General features: G+C 38.6%; 1 protein-coding gene across 10 annotated transcripts in view; it reads left to right on the forward strand.

Moving 5' to 3' along the window:
* Positions 1-234: 234 nt before the first annotated feature.
* The window catches only part of CAMK2D (calcium/calmodulin dependent protein kinase II delta), a gene marked incomplete at its 3' end in the record, with an annotated part of 169,210 nt that continues 147,709 nt past the window's right edge, over positions 235-21,735 (forward strand). For all 10 annotated transcript variants that reach the window (XM_084286473.1, XM_084286478.1, XM_084286476.1 and 7 more), the window contains exons 1-2: positions 235-411; positions 927-1,021. In XM_084286473.1, coding sequence (XP_084142599.1) covers positions 344-411; positions 927-1,021 — 163 coding nt within the window. In that variant the 5' untranslated portion in view covers positions 235-343. The remainder of the gene's footprint in view (positions 412-926; positions 1,022-21,735) is intronic.

Raw genomic sequence — 21,735 nt, forward strand, 5'->3', positions numbered from 1 at the left:
GCGCCGCCGCTTCTCCCAGCCGCGGTTTTGCTTTCCGTTTCGGGGTGCCGCCTCTGCGTGGGTACATTTTTATTTATTTATTTATTCGATAATTTATTTTTTATTATTTTCCTAGGGGGTGGGAGAGAGGGGAGGGGAGAGCCGCGGCGGGAGGACCAGCCGGCGGGCGGCGGGGAGAGCGCCGAGGCAGCCCCGTCACGGGGAGGAGGAGGAGGAGGAGGAGGAGGAGGAGGAGAAGCCGGCGGAGCCTCGCCTCGCCTCGCCCAGCCCAGCCCTGCCCCAGCGCGCAGCCCCTCCGCCGCCCCTGGCCGCCGGAGGCACCGGCGGCCGGCCGCCCGCCCTCATGATGGCCTCTACCGCCACCTGCACCAGGTTCACCGACGAGTACCAGCTCTTCGAGGAGCTCGGGAAGTAAGCGCGGGGAGACGGGGGGGGGAAGGCGGCCGGGAGCCCCGGGGGGTGCCGCGGGGTTCGCCCCGCTCCTCCGCGGCCGTCGGTTGAGGGCTGCGGGGGCCGTTAACGGGCGGCGGGGGGCCGCCAGCGCCATGTTGGCGCCCGGCTGGGGCGGGGGGAGACGGGGGGGACTCGGGGGAGGGGGGGGGACCGGGACCTGCACCGGGATGGGGACGGGCACCGGCACCGGGCAGCCCCCGCTGTGCGGCCAACCCGCCGGCTGTGGACGTGGCTGCCGCCCCGCCGCGCGTCTCCGACCCGAGTTTGCCGTTGTGGGGAATAAAATCGATATCGAGCGACGCCCCAAAACGCCTCCCTTCTCTGTCTTTTCTCGTTTCTTTCTTATTTTTTTTCTAAAAATTTGTCGGCGTCACGCCGCTCGCTGAAATCCGCGAGAACGCTTCTGCCATCGTATCCGCAGGGAGCCCCCCTTTTCGGTGCCGCTGACACTTTGTCCGCTTCTTGGTTTGCAGAGGGGCGTTCTCGGTCGTGAGGAGATGTATGAAAATTACGACAGGACAAGAGTACGCTGCCAAAATCATCAACACCAAAAAGCTCTCGGCTAGGGGTGGGTATATTTTAACCGAGTGCTTACGGTGCCTCCTCCCTGTTTTGTGCATTCTTGTGGGAAGCGCTAAAACCGAACCAAATCGTGATAATTAAAGTTATTAATTTTCATAACGTGTCTTTTTTCATCCGCTGTAAGACTGTGGCTTGGCTTTTAATATTAAACGTTTTGTGGATTGATGCTGGAGGTGTGTGGTTGTTGCTGTAGCGTTTAATGGAAAGCTGTACAAATTCTCAAGCAATTGAAAGTAATGCACTTCTTCCTTCTTTTTATATGTAAATAGCTTGAACATCAGTCTGAAAGCATTTTGCAGACTGATTTTTTTTTGGGGGGGAAATAATAAGTTTCCATTACAGTTTTTATTTTAAATGTATGTCAAAGCTCTACTGAATTCAGTGCTTCCATTGCATTTAAAAATGAAAATCAAGGCCTATCTGAATCCAGAAGGAAAAGTGTAATCTACTACCCTGTACTAAACTTCGTGATGAGATGCTATAGGAAGGAAACTACCATTTTATGAAATAACCCTTTGTGAACCCAACTCATTCTGATAAAGTGATACAGTGTTTCACTGTTACAGCCCAACAGTAATGCCTGCTACACCACATGTTTGTACTTTCCCCATAAGGTGTATGTTTCCTATATACTTTCAGTGTCAATGCATGAGTCTTTGTGATATACTCGGGGAATTATATGTGTACTGTGGGTTGTTGCTGTTGAAAGCAAGCCTCAGTGGTGATATGTCGATTCCTTGTTAAATCCACATCAAAGTGATTGTACCAGGATGTCAGGGATTATGGATTATTCTCTGTTAACGTTATCTATGTTTTGATATGAATTTGTGGTGTGGTAAAGAACATGGAAGTGAATAAGCAAGCAATGGCACCGTGTAAACCTATGTTCATGGTCTGGTTTGCTTTTGACACAAAGCAGTCACTGCAGGCAACAGCAGCCTGAATGAATTCATTAAATTTACACATAAAGTACCACCTATGATCCTGTGGCACGTGCTGGTAACAGCATGCGCAAGGGATCTTTCAGCATCACGTTAATGCTCTCATTTTCAGCTGATGAAAGGGATGAGAAAACATGCTTTTTACCTTTTGCTGAATTTTAGTCTTCAGATTTTTCTGTTATTTTTCAAACTTAAATTGAGAATACTTCTTTGCAGAGGTACAGGTTTAAAAGGAGAAAGGTTCAGAAAGTAGTGATATTTGAGATCAGGTATTCTCAGAGTTTTGCATGAACAAATTAACCTTTTGTCAGAACAATAACATGATTTGTTGAATTTTGATGCTTAAAATATATCTCCGAGGTCTATATGACTTGATAGATCAAGGTGTCTTTCAACACGAAAAGCTGTAGCAAGATAAGCCCCAGATTATTCATGTGCCATAGTTTTTACGTCTAATGGGATAAAATATTGAAAGCTAGGCTAAATTAATATAAATGTTAAGTCTACCTTTGAATTCATCATTTGGAACGTACTGCTTCTCAAGTTTCAGTTTTTGTACTTCTCTGACTGTTCAGGCAGGACGAAGTTGGTCCTTGGTGTAATCCATTCATGAGTGGAAGCAAGTTGGTGAGAATTTAGCTGATCAGATGGAATGAGGCATAACTCAAGCAGAGATTTTTCTACAGGTTTAACATGTAAGCCCGTAAAGTAAGGGGCTATACTTTAAAGATTGATAACTGGACTGCGAAATATCATTTCTTCTCTTCACACATGTGATGCCATATCCATGAATACAGTGAATCCATTCCCATGTTTGTTTCACATATTTCTGGATTATTTTTTTTTAATATAATTATTCATTTACTTTGTTGAGACATCTGCTAAGCACCTTTTGAAGAACAAGCTTTGTGCAGAGGTCTTCAGATTCCTACTAGGCAGTTCTTCAGTTGCAGAAGGTGATCACTTACAGTGCAAAAACTCCCAACATTAATAATCCTCTAACTGTGATACCTTGCCAGGGTTGGTAACAGCTTACAACTTAAGTTACATTTTACCTACTATCTAAATTGTAAGTTTCATTCTGTTTCCATATGAACTGCTTTATGATGAGGTAGCAGTTCATTTTCATTTCATATTTCTTAGTTGAAATACAGATTATAATGTGAATATGAACAATTCATTGGTTGAGCTTCATCTGTGAACAGAGTTGGAGGTTCTTACTTTGAAAATGTGCATCCCGTGTACAGGCCTGGTTCTGTGCAACTCCTTGGAGCACAATGCCAAGTTTGAGCCTTCTTGCTTGCAAGATTGAAGAAAAGCCATTTTGATGTGTGATACGGGGGAGTCAAGACTAAGGAAAACTTCATGTGCTTATCATTAAATCATTTAAAATGATTAAAAATGATTTAATGGGAAAAAGCCCAGTCATAAAAATATATTTTTCCCTAACGCTCCTTCACCCCAGCCACAAATGTTCTTAGACATCTATTTGTATCCTTCCCTCTAGTAGTCCTCCTAAACAGGAACTGAGCTCATCGTAGACTTATGCCAGTGAAGGTGTGTTCTCTTCTGTTTCCTTGCATAGCTACAGGGAAACTTCAGAGTAATTGCATGCAGAGGTGCAGGCTCTCGTTTTAATTTGGAGGGAAAAGGAAGCTATGCCGCCCATTTTTGCAAAGTAACTTCTGTGCTGTTAAATTGATGACCAGTTACTTACACCTGCTGTGCTCTGAGTTTTTCTTTACTGAGTCAACTTAAGTATTAAATTCATGTTAGAATATCAGCAGCTAATTTTGTATCAATAGGGTATGTTCAAGACAAGATTGCATGATTTAATTATGCTGCTCATTTTAGGAAGTGTGTGTGGGGAAGTTACATAGCATACCCTTGTAAAATTAAGTGCAGTAGTGAGCAAGCACACAGAAAACTTGGAATAGGGTGAAGAATGTATGCCGGTTTGGGGTTTGTTATCATTTTGGCTGATGAAGTCATGGGAATTATCTCATGACTCAGTTTCTTAATTGTGTTGTTTTAGGCTGCTTTTTAATGTTTTTCTTGTGTAGAAAGCAATGTAGATAAAAGTGAAATGTGAGGTGACTTTTCCCTGTGTGGACAAAATGCAAAATAATGCTCTTATTTTTTGTTATTATCTGTACACCTTTTATCTTTTTTTTTTTTTTTTTTTTTTTTGAGAGAGAGTCTTTTGGCTTTGATCCAAACAGATTTCATGAACAGACCCATTTTCTTAACATATTTGAATCTCTTCTTCTGACTGGAAAAAAAAAATAATCCCAAAGTGTTTGTTTCTCTAATCAGACTTGAAAAGGTCAGTTACTGATGTATTTTGAGTGGCTGTAATTTTGCTACTGCTCATCTTCAGATTTGCTTTGTAGTGGCCAAAAGCCCCATGCCTTTGATGGCAATCTGATGGCATCTGTGAGAAGTGGGTGATTTTCTTTTCTAAGGTGCTTCTGTAAATACTGCTTAGACACACCTCTCCCAGCCCTTGGACGGCTGCAGCAGAAATGTGAGCCACTTTGTTGATGGACATCCGCATTAGTAAGAGCAATGTAGGAATCAGCCGGAGGTTATCCCTTTTTGTCCACTGCTCTCCTGATCTTTCAGGGACCAGTCTTTCTATTAGCTCCACTGAGCTTTTGAGCTATAAGCCTTGGAGGCTTTGCTGGTTATTTATCTTCCTTCTTGGTAGGAAACTTCCCAAATTGTTTCAGCATCTTGTTAGTCAAAGAACAGAGTGTTTCTTTTAAGCTGGTGACTGCGTATGACCTCCTTTGTGACAATTTGTGACCAAAAAAAAAAAGTGACAATTGCACTTCCTTGCAACAAGCTCTCATGGGTGAGGAGGCTGAAGACCACACACACAGTCCCCCCTTTTTTTTTGGAGCAGTATTTTAGTGGCAATACTGATTAATTTTGCTGTAGGAAGGGTATTTCTATGTCTAAAGCACTCCAAGTAGAGCACTTCGCGATCCCTAAAGTGATTTAAAATACACGGGGGAAGTGAATGGCATATGAAATACACAGGGTAGTATTTTTCAGCATGGTTTTTTGTGATACAGAGAGAAAAACGTTTTTGTTGTGTCAGTGGACTAACATTTCATGGAGTCAGCCAGGTACTGTGTGTTAGGCAGTGCCATATGTTTTACAGAAGGCACGATGTATTAAGGCTGCCTGTACTCTGCAGCAGAAGAAGGCAGTTTTGCATAATCCTGCAAGGATTCCTCATCTAGCTAAAGATCTTAATCTCTGAAGCATTTACCTGTGCAAGTTTATTATAACACGTGTATTTTTTTTTTAATGTTAATTTCTGTTCTTAAGTACACTTGAAGTTTTTCCCACACATACAGTATGCTCCTTGAGGGCATTTAGTTGCCTGTGAAGCACATCTCAGCTTTGTGAGAGCAAGATTTCCAGTCTGTCAGTTTAATTGCACGTCAAGTAGCAGTATGGTCGCTTTTCTCCACGTATTAAAAGTACACTTTACAATATTCTTCCGTAATACCTAAGCCTTACCTCCTGATGCGGTTGCCCTTTGTTAATGCTGGTGCTCTTTCTATCTTTCAGCTTAGTCGTGACATTCTTTTCAGTCTGACATAGATCTTCTGACTTAACGTGTGTACATTTGTGTTTACCTGCAAGTATTTGTTTCAATTGCAGATTACAGTAATGTAACAGTCTAGTGGCTCTCTCATTGTTAAACGGGTATTCTGTTTTAAAGGTTTGGAGCTTTTGCAATTTCTTGCTTTTAGTGGAAATCCGAAAGAGCTTTCAAATACTGATACAAATGAGGACTTGGAAATAATTGTGATGAGTGTTAGTTGGTAGAAAATTATTCTAACAGTTTACACTAGATTTCAAATTATTTTTTCCTGTTAGTTGATACGTAAATTACCCATAGCAAATATATAATTTCTATAATATCAATTCTCTTTTTCTCTGCAAAGCCTTCGTTTTCCTTCTGTCAGGAAAGGAGATTCTTTTTATAGCTCATATGCTGATGGGCTTTAAATGAATTGCATTAGAACTTAAAGATGCATATATCGCTCTTGTTATCCTTACAGCTTGTTGCTGCTGTTTGTACTGGGAGGTATGTACTCAAAAAGGTGAAAACTGCAGTGTCTTTAAAAGACTCCTAGGTGTGGGGAGGTGAGGTGAGAGGGGGGGAGTTCTAGTACACTACAGTGCTGTTCTCCTCGCACACGTTACAGAAATGTCCTCAACATGCAGCTTCACAATTTGAAGTGAAACTCTAAAAACAATATTTACAGATTACTTTCACACGCTTCAATTTTCAGGTTAGCTATTGACTGCAATGGAAACATGACACAAATCCAATATGTAAAATAACTCGGGGGGAAGCAGAGGGAGTTAAAAGCATTGGCATCATCTATCAGAGTTTGACCAACCTCAATAGGGAAGAAAAAAGGGAGATTTTTTTCTGTTCCAACTCACAAGATTATTAAACATGCCTACAATTATGAATCAGCTGAATGCATCTGGCTCTCTTGGGAGCTTCCTATTTTCTTTCATTGTGTTTCATCGCTGCTTTGGCCTGGACCCCCTCTCTGCTTTTAGATCTCTTCCACTGAAATGTTAACAACAAAGGATTTCTCTGGAATTTATTTGGCTACCTCTTTCCTCCCATTTTCTGTTAAAAGTTGTCAATTCTGGCACTGACCTGTGCCTCTACTTTGTATGTTCATTTTCCACAGACTAAAGATTTAACTGCATGTCTGAATAGCTGCACTTCCAGAACTGCTTCTCATTCCTTCTGTTAGGAGAGGGAGGAGAGCTAGTCATAGGGGGAAAATATGGACTGAATGGAGGTATGGCAGGTGAGTGAAGGCATTCAGATTTTGAACCTGAGTAGTTTTGGGGTGTGTTTTTTTCTTTTTTTTTTCTTTTTTTTTCTTTTTTTTTTAATTGTTATTATTATTATTTCTTCCCTTTCTCCTGGTCTGAGAGAAACTATGTTCTCTGGAAGCGCTTTGTGATTTTTCTCCAAATTGTACTTCCAAATTAAGTATTTTGGTCAAAGATGAAAACAAGGAAATAATCAGAATGGTAAACACTTCAGCTTTATTGTTCTGTCCGTTTGCACGTAGGACTGTACATAGAAAACATTGGTTTATGTGTACTGCAGTTGGAAACCACAGGTCAGCTGAGGTATTTAAGTAACTTACATCTGTTGTTATTGACAGCAACTTAGAAATATACTGGTTTCTGGAAGATCCAAGACAAAATTTCAAATATTTTGTTTTAGAAATGTAAATAGTGCCAAGATACTGCTTTTCATGTCAATGTCCTTCATTTGACCTCTTTAGAAATGTAGGCCACAGTGTTTCAGTGGGTTTATCTATGTCAGGGTCCAGCTTCCTCCTTCAGATAAGTTTATTGCACATTTGTCAAATGCTTTGTAAGGATAATGTGGGGATTTTAAAAGCTTATCTGGAAAGCATAACTTACCTGTTGATTGAAAAATTATATAGAGATCGAAAAACAAACTTAAGGATAGGAGCTCCTTTTGTTTAATTCTTTATTAAAAATAACTATGCCTTGAATTTGAAGAAACATCTGCTATGTCTTGGAGAGACACAGGAATCCAATCTGTCTGTTTATTTCTCTATGTGTAGAGTTCTGTGTATGTCTTTGTATGCATGTTTGTGCAAACTCCTTCTCTGTTTAATCCTAGCATTGTGAGAAACGTCTTGTGCATGGTTATTGGAGAGAGTGGAGAATCTGTGTGACGTGGTTTTGGTATTTTCTTCCACGAAAGATAGATGTGCTGTTATCCAGTATAGTTCTCTATGTTATCAGCTTGTAAAATTCACTGAGTTTCGGTTGTTTGAGTTGTAAAACTTATCTTAAAGTTTTGCAGCCCCATTGATTTCTGTTGCACTTGATTGGAAGCTGCTGGATTTATGCTGCTCAAGTGAGAATTTACTCGATTTCTTTTGAATCTGTTGCTTCTATACGTGCCACAGGTTAAAAGCATGAGCTATAGCCAAGAGTAATACACAGCGGGAAGAGAAGGAACTTAATCAAATTTGCAAATACATCTGATTTAGCTTTTATCCTAATCCAGGGCCTCTTTAGTGGAATTTGAGAAGCATAAATTGTGCTACAGCATGTATTTGTTTTTTGTAATTAGGTTTTTAAAGTCTGGAGAATGGCAGTTAATATACCGAACAAGCTATCACAGATCAGTCTCTGCAGCTGTTTGTTTAGGTTGGTTGTATTTAATAGAAAGTAACTTTTCCTACCTAGTGATTTCTCGTAGCATTTATTACATGAATTCCTGACTTGCAGTAAATAGCAAATATTTCAGAGGAAACTGGGAAAGTAAGGTATGCAGGTTAAAAAAAATAAAAATAAAAAGTAACAATGTATTTTATTTAATAATGGGAATGTGCTGCTGTGGATATTTGCTGGTCAAGATGAAACATTTCATCTTGTGATAGGAGGCATCTTTTTATGCTTACAACTCTTTATTTTTACAACTATCCAAGAGTTTATATACTGCTACAAGAAGCTAACATCTTGGTGATGCTTTCCAAGAGAAATGTCTGGCATCCATAAAAACAGAATTAATTTATGTTTTGGCAGTCTCTTTCACTTTGAATGTAGAGCACGCTTGTTGAAAAAGTTAATGACTTGCCATGTGGTTTCTTTTGATCAGTTACAGCCAAATCAGTCAATTGGGTTGTCAGGAGGACAGCCTTCCCCTTATCCCAAATGCTCTCTTCCTGTCACTTTTTATTCTGCCAACACATGGTTGGCAGGGCAGTTGAAAGGATGGCTGCAGTTACATACAAGCAAATAAATGTAGAACTATGCATCCTTAGTCGGAGATTTTTATGTGCAAAATTGAAAATTTCAGCACCTGATCTATAAGCGGAAAAAGAAAAAAGATGGGGTGAACTGAATAGTTGCTGGATTGAGAGAGCACGTGTGAATTTTGGCAGGTGTGAGACAGACTGAAGAAAATATCAAACCCTGATAAGAAAGTTGGTTCAGGGTTGTTTTGTGTGTTGGCTGCAGGCAATGTTCAGAACAACTCATCTAGCCCGGTGGCCAGCAGCCTTGGAGACCATTAAGGACACACACATAGATTTGTACAGCATTAGGGGAGTGCTCCGTGACATGTGGCAGAAGGTGGTTTTCCCCTTGTTTTCCTGTCCCTGTGCTGCAAAGAACGGCGTACCTTGTCCAGGGAGGAAGATTAACAGCCCTCAGTGTAAGTGGAAAGGATAACACACCTCTGCTATAAAGTTTCATCATCTCAACAGGTGAGAGGAAGAGAAACATAAACCTGCAGTGTTCAAAGCTCGTGTTTGTAGCAAGAAGCCTATTGCATGTGTTTTCAGAGCTTTGTTCCTGATTTAATTATAGTCGGGAACTGCTTCTGCTTACTTGTAAATTTTCCGCAATGTGAATGCAAGCGTTGCAGCAACAGTCACGTTGCATATTCATGTAGCTGCACGAACAGATGGGGTTCCTACATAATATCCATATTTGACATTCTGATGGGATTTGCCAAGCCTAAGCTTTCATTTAAATTTTAACCTCTTGAAGAGATAGGTTTGTGATTTAATCAGTCAAGGGAGGTCTTGAAGTTATTTGTATTGTGTAGCAGATTTCAAGCCAGTGATTAGGTATGGTTTTGGTTTGGGAGACCCGCTGTAAGAATGGTTTTAACAGGCTATTGCTCACTAGAATAAATAGTCACCAAATTCAGAGGTTTCTTGGAAAGCCATATTCATTTGGCTGATTATATTCATATCCTTCAGTACGTGAAGACAGATTTTATGTTCAATTAAAACATCAAGCAGTGTTGTCAGAGTTCTGTTGCTGTGGTGCTGCATTGCAGGGAAGACTTTGAACTACAGGGCAGATGACCTTCCATTTCTCTTGGGGCAGCTCTGGGTGCTGCTGAATGTTGGTTTTTAAAACTGGGTTAAAGACTTCTTTTCCACATTCTTTTATAGAAAGATGTCAAAAATATTAAGCACTTCCAAGATGCAAAGAGACTGCAGAAAACAGCCCTCAAAACTATATGCACTGGTTATTTATGAAACACTAGAGCCTAGAAAATATAAATATCACATTCTTGGTGCTTTTTGTACAGCATATATGCTGCTTTTAAAATTAAAACTGAAACTCAGGTATAAGGTAGATTGCTTAGTAGATGCCTTCTTTATGCAGTGTGGACAGCTATGAAATAGTGATTAGGATTGCATTGATGTATGCACGTGGGATTCAATGCCCTTCTGATCATGACATAAGAAAGCATTTTTTCCAAGGCTGTTTTTAGTATCACTATCCCAAAAGGGAAGGGGGAAAAAAGTTTTTTTCTGTTAAATTTCTGCATCTTTCCACAGTGCTCTTGCTGATACTCCTCATTTATAATTAGTAAATTTTAGCATGTTAAGAACATTCCTTGTTGCTCACTCCAGAAGGAAGGAAAAAAGAAGAAAAAAAAAAGCCAGTGGTAAAGGGGTGTGTACTTTAGATGCAGAAAAAGATCCGGCAGAGCTTGGCAGACCTGATGTATACCCAGGCAGCTTGTTTGCTGTAGGAAAATGTTTCATGCTAAAAGACTTATTAACTAATGTAATTTTACTTGTAATGAGGGTAAGAATAGATGTCTTCAAATTTTTGTTTATTTGTGGCTAATATGATTTATCTATCTAAATTAAGTAATAAATTGCTTTCAATGTCATGTTAATCAAAACATGTATACTAATGAGATTCATTTTCCCAGAGTAGAAGCTGCTTATGTGTGTTCCATCCATCTTCCTAGGAGATGTGCATTAACCTTTCACATATTTGGGGGGTCAGGTTGGTAACCCAGCTAACCTTGTGCACAAATAGTGGTAAGCTCAATAGGTATCAGAGATGGTTTGGGGAAAACATCAGGGGACATGGACAAGGACCTACAAATTAGTGTGTTTCTAATCTGTAACAGGCGGAGGGAGGCTTTTTAGTTGTTAGATCTCAACAACTTTCACATTCCTTCAAGTACAACATAGTGGAAAAAAACATCTATTTTATCCACTATAAATGATTGATTTTTCTCCATCCCCAACTGTCTTTTTGCTTAAACTGAATGAGGCTGGAAGAAAGTTTTGAATGGTAGGAATTGGTCATTTAGCAGTACTCCACATGAAAGTCCCACTTTTTGTCAGATTTTTTTTTTATCAGTGGTCTATTTTTGTTTTCCCTGTTCCAAGTGACAGATTCAGTCTAACTAAAACAGATACCTTGTACTTTCAAAGCACATTTTTCCACAGATTTCTACAGGATAAGAAAACATGAGCATCAGACCACATGGGGCTGGAAAAAAACAGGGAATAAAATTGAAGTGATATCTGAAGTGAAGTTGAGTCCTTCAGCAGAATAAACCATCTCATTAAGTAATCAAGCTCTGTCGCAACTGGGGAGCTGAGGGGGTTATTCCTTTTTGCTTTACTGAAGAGATAATTTGGTACTTCTAACTTTCAGTTAGAAGTCTTCTATAGCTCAAATGTATTCGTGGATGGTGTTTGTCGTCTGTGCCTATATTGTCCTTCAGAGAATTCTTCATCTTTCATCTGTGTATTTCTGAAGGGCTCTCTTGTTTCCATTCTTTCTTTCCTTAACAGCCACCTTCTTTTACCTTCCTTTAGCTTCCTTCTAGCTTCCTTACTTGCCATTTCAGGAGCCATTCTTTTTACATGTGCTCTGTTCTATGCTAACTTCTGTATACGGATGTTTGGAACACGGGGTTGGAGTTGACTTAGTCTACTGTTGACTGGAGTCTATGTATTCAGGTGAGGTCTCACGAGTGGCTTGAGTAATCACCTGTATCTCCATGGGAGAATCTTGTCTGGTAAATGCCAGGACTTGTGTTCACAGATGCATTTGGCAGATGTACTTTGGTGGTGCTTTGTGTTGTTCTTCTGGTTTAGGGATTCCTTGTCGTTCATCTCTTTTCCCCTGAAGCTGATGAGCACTCCCTGTAATAGCACAACGTTTAGTCCCCAGAATATGAACTGATAGTCTGAGCTTCTTGCTATTGAATTTTCTCCCACTTATTATGATTTCAGTCTTTGGATTAATCCAGTTCCTACTGTGTGTTAATAGCGTACTTCTTTTTGCAGTTGTTGTGCCTATTCACCTTAGTAGTGGGGCATACAGAATGTTAAGGTGGATTCAGAGATTTGTATTTGTAGTAACTTTTTTAGCAATTTCACTTCAGTGTTCCCCTTCATCACCGTGCTTTCTGTCACCCCTTTTACCAGTTACCAAGAGTTGCTTTGAAATTGGTAGGAAATCTCCCTTTTCACTAATCCCTAGATTTCACGTTTTCTTTGTTCCTACATTTTAAGGAATTGACCCTTACAGGAGCAATTGATTCTTGCTTGGAAAATCCACAGGATGTTTTAAATGTCTTCCTGTACACAACAGGTAACTGATATGCATTGATATAGGTAGATCCTTTTTAAAAATAAAAAATAAAAAAAATATGCTATTTCTCAAGATCATGAGTATTTGAGAGGTACGTCAAAAACTAGTTCTTTCCATCACAGGAATGTTATTCAGTTTCTGACATAATAGCTTTCTGTAGCCTGCCATTACTTTCACCTCTGTGCAAGGTCAAGTGGAAACTGCTATGAAAATAGCTACATGAAATGAAGCTAAATTGGGAATAGTTTTTGTTGAGCGTTGACTTTTGTTTCTGCAACCACAGATGCTCATCTATTTAACATAACAGCTGAAGAACATGAAGACAATCTCTGTAAATGTACTTAAAACAGCATTGTTTGTTTTTTTTTAAAGAAAAAAGTTGTCTTGATTCACACCCTAAATTGAAACTTAATTTCAAAATGTTGCTAATTGTTGAATGGTTCAGTCAATAAAATGTAGTGTGTAAAAAAAAAAAAAAAAAAAAAAAAAAAGCCTAATTAGCCCAGTGTGGTTTTTAAGGTGTGGGGTTTTGGTGGGACTTTTTTTTTTTTCTGAGTGCATTGCATGTCCATTATTTTCTTAGAAGTAACACTGCTGGAGTGTTTGCTCAGAGCAGGGCTGGCAGAGACTGGGCTGAGTAAGGCATCTCACTGCCCTCTACTTCCCATGGGAGCTGGACGCTCAGTGTCAGTTCCAGTTCTAGCATAAAATATACTTGGAGCTTCTGACAAGTGGGCTAGCTGGTTATAAAAATTTGAGCTGTGGTGATGGTTTATTTTTTTTTTTTTGAACAGAAATGTTTATTGTAATTGTATCAAGCCTCTGCAACTTGATATTGTAAGTAAGGTAGTTTTATGTAAATGAACCAGGGCATTTGTTTAGCAATAGAGATTACATGACAACTAACGTAATATTACAAACATGTAAGCATTCATGACATCGGTGCCTGGGTTGCATATGTCACATTTACTTTCCTACACGGAAAAATAGTCTTTTAATTAAATGCTATGAAATAAGTTTTCAAACAAAAAAAAATTAGTAATAACAAACTAGAAGGCATCACATAAAGTGATATTAAAGTGATGTGTTGTTTGCTTTTTTTTAAGCTTGAGTAACTTTTATTTTTAATATGGGATGTATGTATTTAAATGGATGGAGTATTGAGCTTACTTGCTTTTGTAAATATTTCTAGGTCAATTGATTTCAGTTTCTAGCAGTAGGAGTGATTCCCTTGACGTTGGGTTTGTCATCTAATAAATCTAATAATGATGCTAGACATTAAAAAGCAAAACAACCAACTCCCATTATTTTTGGTAAAGTGTTTTGATTAGTCTGTTGGGATTCTCGCTGTCCCAGATGATCCTTATAGAGGAGGAGGAAGGGGAAGAGGTCTGTACAAAGACTTATGTTTCCTTTTAGGACATGTTACAAACTACAGGACGTAGTTTTACAGATGGGGGGGAAAAAAGGAGAGTAGCTTGATTCCAGTATCGAGATACAAAACAGAGATGTGAAACAAGCCTATGGTGGTTTAGAATTAGCACTGAGCCCTTTAGTAACCAAGTAATTGTTAATATTACTAGACTTTGAGAGCAAAACAGTGAATTGAACCAGATCCATATTCTTTACATCTCTTAAGTATTGTGCAGACCATGCAAATTCTGCGTATAAAACAGGAATGTGGGAATGTGAGCAAAGCTATATACCTAATTTCATTACATGGGAAAGTCTTAGTAACTCACTGAAGGTCAGTTATCTAAAATTGACCTAACTGAGTCCAGTATTTCATAGCACAGTTACTGAATAATCTGGGCTGTGACTGGAAGGAAGTTTCTCTTTGGTTGTATTATATTAGTGTATTTTCAGCATGAGAAAATATACAACACCTACCAAATTGCTCAAAACAGCCCCCCATATCAAGGCAGGTGTGTAAAACAAACCAACCAACCTGCAGAAATTGTTTATTTGTCAACTCTTTTGGGAATTCTACTGCTAGTTTTTATCCAGAAGGTCACTAGGTTTTCATGCCACTGATATGTAACTATATAAAACTATCCATGTGAATTTTAGATATTTGCAGAATAAACGTGCTTTTGGTCTTGCCTGCTTGCACAGAATGCAAGCATTTGCATTTGATGTTTTAGGTAGGTCTTTGATGGTATTTTTTCTTCCATGTTCTTAATGTAATGATCGTTTCTGTGCCAAGAAGAGAGTGTATGAAGGAATGCCGAAGAAGCTGTGCATGTGCATTGGTCTCAGAACCTCAGTAGGCGATGTTTAAGGTAACATGTTATATTTTGCAACTGTGGCAGTCTTAACTGTATGCAGTGAGGAAATTCCACCCATGGGCAATAATTTTCTTCAAGTGCTGTAACCTGATCTTGTTTAGTCTGGTACCTGTATCCTTAGCAACTTCTGGTGAGATTAATAAAAGGATACAGATAGTTTCAGATTCTGTGCTATTCATACATCCTTCTCGGGCAAACCTATTCTACTAATTTTGTTAAGGTGTTAAATAGCTTCTAGTTTGAGAACCATGGTTAGCAGGTATCCCATGCTTGAAAAGGCTTATAAAGTAGTCCTCTGAGCTTGGTATGTCCAGGTTTGGTGTTTTGTTGTTGTGGTTTTTGTTTGGTTTTGGATTGAAATTGTTACTACACCTCTTTATGAGATGGGGCCCTTATAACCTCATTACAGGGTAGTCTGACTACTTTATACCATCTTTTTCCTATTTTTGCTTGAAGTATTTTCCTTTTCTGTGTTAGAAAAGATCTTGTAGTTAGTGTCAGAAGAGACTTATTTAAAATAAATGTTTACGTGAGTTTAACATGCTTAGGTTTGGATATATTTCAAGTCTTGCATACATTTTGACCAAAATAATTTCAGGTACAGCATTTAAGCACCTTAAATGTGCAGTTAGTAACACTGCAATTTGTATGCTTATACCAGAACTCTAACAGTTGTAGAACTACAAGTGTGTTTCTGAATTTAGATTTACTGTGTTTTTATTTAACACTCATTCCTTGAACTCAAGCCTGCGCTAATACTGTAAACTTAGCCTTAGCATGTGGCGGTGTTTTCTGAAGGTCAGTTTTCTTTCATGGTCACATTTTCCCATTCCTAACAGAAATCCATACTGCTTAAATTTTTAATTATTCTTTCTGAATTTGTTTTAACCTATCCCTGATCACACCAAAAGAGTATGTGTGGCCAACTGGGATCTGTTGGTGTCCTGGGGGCTCTTCTGTTTTACAGTGTGTGAGGTTGGGCTATGTTTCAGATAGATGAGGCCTTGTTAAAAGGGAGCATTGGCATGATGGGTAGTGATCACCAGGAGAGAAGATCTTGGTGTGTTTGGTGGTTTTTGTTGTTGTTTTTTGTTTGTTTGTTTGTTTTCAAGAATTGAAGATCTGTAGGGGGAGGAGAGGGAAAGCAGGCCATTTTATCTGGCAAGTGTGATGGTTATTTAACCGGATTCTTTGGTGGCAATTTTGCTTTTTCAAGAAGATAAAATATTATTCTAGCATCCCATTATCTGGTCATTCTAGCACGTGAGCTACTGAAAACTGCACTGAGGAGAAGAAACATCTGCTGCTTGTATTCTGTAGTAAGCTGTTGAAGGTTTATCTTGAAAGATCTCACATCAAATATAAAGCAGAATAAGATTCTGTAATATTGTATAACTTTCACTTGTATATTTACAGTGATACCTTTACCTTATTAGAATGGGAAGACTTTTAAGGTTTTTGTGAGACTTTCTCTGAAACAGCTGAATAAGGTGGTTTGTCACTACTTCATATTAAATAAAGCGATATTTTGAGGTGGATTGCTGAGTGCTAAGAATTGCAAATGCACTTGAAGCTTTCCTTAATGACTAAGCTTTCTTGCTTAATATAAAAATGAAAGGCTGCGCAGGAGTGAGCGATGTTGTCAAACCTGTCATCAAGTTCTCAGAGTTGGTTTGAATACTTGCAATGTTCTTCCTTTAATTGACTTGGAAATCTGAAAAGGTTGATGATAAAAGGGGGAAAGCCATTTTTAAAGATGGTGAAAAAATTTAGCTCTGTGCAAAGGCCTAAGTAATTAGTTACAGATTTGTTGCCTGCTTATAGCATTTTACTGGGCTCTGAAGTGCTGTGTGTAATTGAAACATCAACCTTTGTCACTTCATTTAGTTTTAGCCAAAAAAGAAAAGCAAACAAACCAAAAATATTGAAAAGTTTACAACCCTTCGAGTGTATTTGGAAGTTTAGCTAAAAACAAATCTTCCAATCATTTGTTTCATCTCAATCTGTTGTCATTACCTGGAAATCACTGTTTTTCTTCTCAAAAGGAAAAACACACACACACACACACACTATAACAACAATAACAAAATAAAAACTCACACCCCAGGAATAAGAAAGTCTAGAATGGCAAGCATTAGTGTTTTGACAAATAGCAAGCAGTGATCCTTATAGCAGTTCGGCGACAACAGGTTTTGGGAAGAGTATGCCTTAGTAAATTCTTTGAAAATCAAAGAATTCAGAAATGGTTGTTCTTTTGAAATCCTCTTTTTCTGCTGCAGAGGTGGTAGTTGGAAAGCTGGTGTGCAGCTGCTTAGTAAAAACTTCTAATGCCCTTATAATCATCTGTGGCAGAAGCCTGTGAACCTGTGGGACAAGAACAAGGTGGAAATCTGAGAGGAAACCCTGATGAGCAGTGCCTTTATCTGATGGTTGAATTACAAGTTTCATCACAATCCCCCAGTCTGTCAGGGCCCAGGGTAGGGCAGTGCAGTTGTTTACTGTGATGGCAGCTTTTTGCTGCGTTGATCACCGCTGTCATGGCCAACACTTGCTAATGGATTGATGTTGTGCTCTCGTGGTGGGCTGCTTGATGAAAACTTAATGATACATAATTCCTCCTCTGAGTTGCATTTTCCTGGTTCATTTTCTCAGTAGAATTAACTTTAAAGAATAACTTGTTAAACTGTTCAATTTATGCAGTAGCACAGTGCCAAGGACAGATGGGGAAGCAATGGTATTAAAATGGCAGATGGCTGTCTTGTACCCTCTGCCAAAGAAATTACAATGAAAGATCAAATATTTCCTTTAACTTCTGATTTTTGAAGCTTGTTTTAGGAAATAGCATTTTTTATTTTTCAGTCTTGTGTGCTTTTCCAATGGCCACCCCTTAAACATCAGGAGCTAAATCAGAGAACTGTTCCTGGGAAGACTACAGAAATTCAAAGTACGATGGGCTGATTTAAGAGCTGTCTTCCGTCTCCTTATGATGAGCAGATGATTCAAATGATGTCAGTAATTCTGTTGGTATGTTTGTAACTCTGCATCCTGGGTCAAAACAAGCAGAGGATTTTGAGGGTGATACCTTCAACTAGCCTAGGCTGAAATTCAGGGAGAGTTCAAGTTGGTCAGGACTTGTGGATGAAATCTGTACTGTGATGTTGGCAGGCAACGATCTGTCCCTTTCTGAAAATGTGCATCTAATAATTGCTTGTGCTGTTGTGTTTTTGTTTTTTTTTCAAATTTGGAATGTTGTCGCACTAGCAGTGACCACTAAAAGTAGTCTCAGTGTTTTATTCTCACTAACATAGGAGCCGATAGGAAAATAGCATCGCTGCCACTCATCTAGACAATGTTGAGACAAATAAAAATAGCATTAGTAGTTCTGATTAGTAGAGCTTCGGTGATTCTAGTAGGTGGGTGATGGAAAGAGCTTCCAGAAGGTCTACTCAAAACTCCCTTGTCATTTTCCTTTACATCTAGTGCTAAGTACAGTTTGTCTTGCATGGATAATGTGGGCTCTGAGAACAGTTCCACAAGTAGCCTTGTCAGGTAACCATTTGGTTATTACAAAACCAACTTGATGCATTTAAAATAACACTTGAAACTCTGTAATATGCTTCCATGATCTAGTAATTGCAATGACGGTTTCATCTAGATCTCATTTACACTTGGAAATGGACAGCAACACCTTTTTTTGCTATCCTAAAGAGGGAGAAAGTTATTTTGCAGACTATATTTATGTATTTAGAAGCTGGTTCACCTTCCCTGGGGTGGAAATTTTTGCCAGTATATAAAGCTTTCTCTTTATATGAGGTATGTTCTTTGAGGAAATCTCCAATGTCTTATATTCTAGTGTAAATCACGCAGCTCTGTTAGATGGATGATTGTTGCAGTGGTGTTTTTTGTTCTTGTTGAGGTCATGTTGGTAGTTTTGAAGTGAGACATCTGATTTATTTTATGCAGTGATCAGATTAGAAGTAATTGTCCCCAGGGACACCTCTTCACCAAAATCTGATCTAGATAGTGCTATCCACTTTCTAATTCTTGAACTGCACTAGGTTTTACTTTTTTTTTCCTACCAGTCTGTTTGATTAATAATTCGGAGAGCTTTCCAATGAGGAGTTTTAATTTTGATGTGAAGAGGCAGAGCTGATATCTTCCCATTTCTAGAATTCTATCAATATGGTAGTCTACCATGCTGAAAGGGGCACTTTATTTTTATTTTTTTATTTTCTACTGTAGTGGTAACTTGGAAAGGAGACTTGCTTCAGAAGAAGGTACACATTCTCAATTTACCACAGACTTTGGGCATAGTGCTTTTAGTATTAGTAAAATGTTAAATTGCATGGTATTTTTTGAAAATCAAGCTAAGTTGGTAAAACTGTGTCATTTAGGAACATACAGGTCCTGGTTCAGCATGATAATTAACTACGTATCTTGAAACCTGTGAATAATCTGTGGGACTAAACATAGCTGAAGTCTGCTTGTGTTTACATACTGTGCTAAATCATGATTTCAAATCCATTTCAAACCCAGAAACAGTGATCATCTTGGTTTGCTCAGTGATTGCTTAGTTCTAAAAAACAACGAATAGTATACTAGTAGCACAGGTAATTAGTGTACGTGATTGATTTGACAGATAATGCCAGACTGTAGCTTGTTTAACTTGAAATGTAATCTTCATTTATATTTTTATATGTTAAATATATGGAAAAATTACCAAGATAATTTTGACTGATATTTTGTTTGCTATAAAAAACAAGGAGCAAAGAAAGGGTGCAGTTTATTATGATATAACTGAGCATCTCTATATTTTTAAACTATACTGCAAATCTCATTAGGATGTGGTACTTGTGAAAAGAAGCGCAGACATTTGCTATTGTGAAGAGGGGAGGAAGAGAAATGAAATTTCCATCTGTGGATCTTAACGCAGTTAGTTGTCCTCTCAGCATGCTGTTGTGTGAACAATTTGTGCAAGCTGTAAACTGAATGTTGGTTTGCTTTAATCATTCTCTTGTTAAAATTGTAGGGGTCTGTCTTTCCTCTCCTTTTGGGAGATAGATAGAGGGGGAAATTGCAGGCAACACTCAGAAAGCAGACTAAAAGATTTTTTTAACAGCTGTGTATTGTTTAACAGAATAATGAGCAAGATATGTGTTTGGCATCTTCCTGTACTGTTTGTCTATTGCTGCTGTTTGTCTTCAGCTGTAAATATTTCTACAGCTTCAAGTGTAATCATGCTGAGGATGTTCTACAGTGATATGACCAGAAAAATTTTCTCTTGCTGCTCATGTGGCACAAATACGACGATCCCTATAAACTTTTCACATAAACTATTATAAAAAATCCATCAAAAACTTAAAAGCACTGAGCTATAGTACAGAATGTCTTCCTTTGATGTAGTATCTCTTTGAGTTTTCATGACCTGCAGAAGGAAAATGCAGGCTTACCTTGTAGTGTAAGTTCTTTTTTAAACCAAGTGATTTAAGAGGTTTATTTGAAGAAGTGAACTAGTTCTGAGGTTAGCGTCATGTTATATGGACACACATTACTTCTGGTCTTGTTTTCACATGCCAAAGTAAAACATTCTGTAAATAGAATAATTTTTGTGCCACTAGTTGACTAAAACTAGCCTAGAACAATATTCAGCATTTTAAGACCCAGAGGATGGAGTGTCTGAAATGGTATTAAAAGATATTCCCATTAAAAATAATAAATATTTTTCTATGGGATAGGGGGAGGATGGAGGGGGCATAATGATGACGAAAACTTGTTTTGCTTTTTATCCTTGTTTTGTTCACATTTGGCACAGTATATTTAAAATAATTGATCATCCGATCATAAAACTACTACAGTATACTGTAAACAACATAGTTCCTGACATTTTTTTCTTTTTTTTTTTTTTTTTGAGAGAGAGTCAGGGAAGGATATTATGCATCTTAACTGCTGTAAAGTACTAATGTGAGAAAGGAGCCATCCTCCTGTCAGGGATGGCGTATTCTTGTTTGCAGTGAGAACTGGAAGTGACGCAGCTGCTGTTGGTGAAGGTGTCATGTACAGGAGATTACCAAATTTAGCTTATCTCAATGAAAGTCTGAAATAGGGTGCTTGCCATGTTTCTGAATTTTCAGATCCACTGATGCAGTGGTGCCACATGTTCTTCATGAACTCTAGATCTTGCAATGCATATTCACCTTTCCTGGTGTCTTTGCATGTTCCTGAAAGGGATTATCTCTGTCCCATAAGCTCCTTAGTTGCTCTGCACAGGCCTCTTCCTTCACAGCTATTCCCTCAAGATATTTATAGGTACAGCATTAACAACGTATGCCTTCTTAGAGGGTTGGAATAGATATTTAGGTAGGCTTTTACAGGCTTATTTGGCTGCTAAAGAAATTCAGCTTTTGGGTTTCTTTTTGCAAGATGCTCATATACAGACTTAACAAGGTGTTTGTTTGTGGGCAGTGGCCCTGCTAGTTTTCATCGGCATTTCTGTGTTCCTCTTGAGACAGAAGTAGCTTGTGAATGTGAAGATCATGCATCAGGAGAGAAGAGCTATTAGAGGGAAAAGGATGGAAGAAGAATGTTTGTTACAGTTTTGTGCTTTTTGTTATTGTTTTTAAACTTAGGGTTGGAAAACTGAAAGCGTGTCAGCTGTTTCAATTTCCTTATGATGCCTTCTTGTGACACGGACTTAACCCACAAGGGATAGAAAGTGTCCTTGTGTGGCACAGAATTACCCACAAGTACACATTCCACCCAGGTGGCAGTTTATAACATGGAAAGGATTTTTTTTCTGCTAGTTACCTTGTGTATGTTTATATGTACCATCTCCTTGAGGGGAGAAAAAAACACAAAACTATTTGAAAAGATGACTGCATTCAAATGAAATAGTGCTTTCTGGATGGACAGTAAACAAACAAACAAAACACACACAAAAGAACAATAAGCCCTGAAAAGGCTACTTACCTGAAATGCAGAAATTATCACTATTACCACTTAAG

Source organism: Netta rufina (assembly GCF_964035555.1).
Source record: "Netta rufina genome assembly, chromosome: 4".
In the NCBI taxonomy this organism is placed as follows: domain Eukaryota; kingdom Metazoa; phylum Chordata; class Aves; order Anseriformes; family Anatidae; genus Netta; species Netta rufina.